General features: G+C 64.9%; 1 protein-coding gene across 2 annotated transcripts in view; it reads left to right on the forward strand.

The window, feature by feature from the left end:
- Positions 1–676, forward strand: part of PHF23 (PHD finger protein 23) — a 3,978-nt gene continuing 3,302 nt past the window's right edge. The window contains exon 1 of one of the 2 annotated variants that reach the window (XM_008060920.2): positions 1–49. In XM_008060920.2, the coding sequence (XP_008059111.1) occupies positions 16–49 (34 nt within the window). In that variant the 5' untranslated portion in view covers positions 1–15. The remainder of the gene's footprint in view (positions 50–676) is intronic. The other variant, XM_008060921.1, reaches the window with a different exon arrangement.

The raw sequence follows: 676 nt of genomic DNA on the forward strand, positions 1-676 counted from the left end.
GGAGGGGAGGGGGCGATGCTGGAAGCCATGGCGGAGCCCAGTCCCGAAGGTGAGCTCTCGACCGGCACAGAGCGCTGAGCCGGCGGGGGGCGGCGGGAGAGGAATCAATTGGCAAACTTGGAGGTCGAGCCCCGGAGCCCAGCGGGGTAGTGCAGGGTGGGGGTCGGGGGCCTGGCCCTGGAGGTGGGAGAGCGACGAGTTGAGAGACCTTGGAGAAAGAGGAGTGGGAGACTGGGTTATGGTAGTTCGAGACCAGACACTGTGTGTGTGTGGGGGGGATGGGGACGGGGGTTAGGAGCTGGAAACCCAGAGCTTCGGGGGCTAGGGGCCGAAAGGGCTACCGGTTGATTTGAGGCCCTTGGAACTGGGAGGCTGGGGAAATCTGGGGGCCAGAGAGTTGTTGAGGCGGGAGGACGTAGGAGAGAATTGAGTGAGGGGCCCGGTAGTTTGAAGGCGGGGGAGTTTGTGGCGGTGGTGCCGGAGCTCCGAGTAGTTGCCGCCGGAGCTAGCCCGGTGATTGTTAGAGGGGTGGGCAGGTAGTTGTGGGGGGGAGAGGGGGTCTGGGTATTGTCTGCGGTAGAGGGACCTGTACCGAGGGGTAGTTGTGGGAAGAGAGAGCCGGGAAGCGAGGCGAGCTGGGTAGTTATAGGGGGCGGTGGGGCGGAGTGGGGGGGGG

The sequence above is a fragment of the Carlito syrichta genome, unplaced genomic scaffold (assembly GCF_000164805.1).
Source record: "Carlito syrichta isolate Samal-C Ts95f unplaced genomic scaffold, Tarsius_syrichta-2.0.1 Scaffold304770, whole genome shotgun sequence".
Taxonomy (NCBI): Eukaryota; Metazoa; Chordata; class Mammalia; order Primates; family Tarsiidae; genus Carlito; species Carlito syrichta.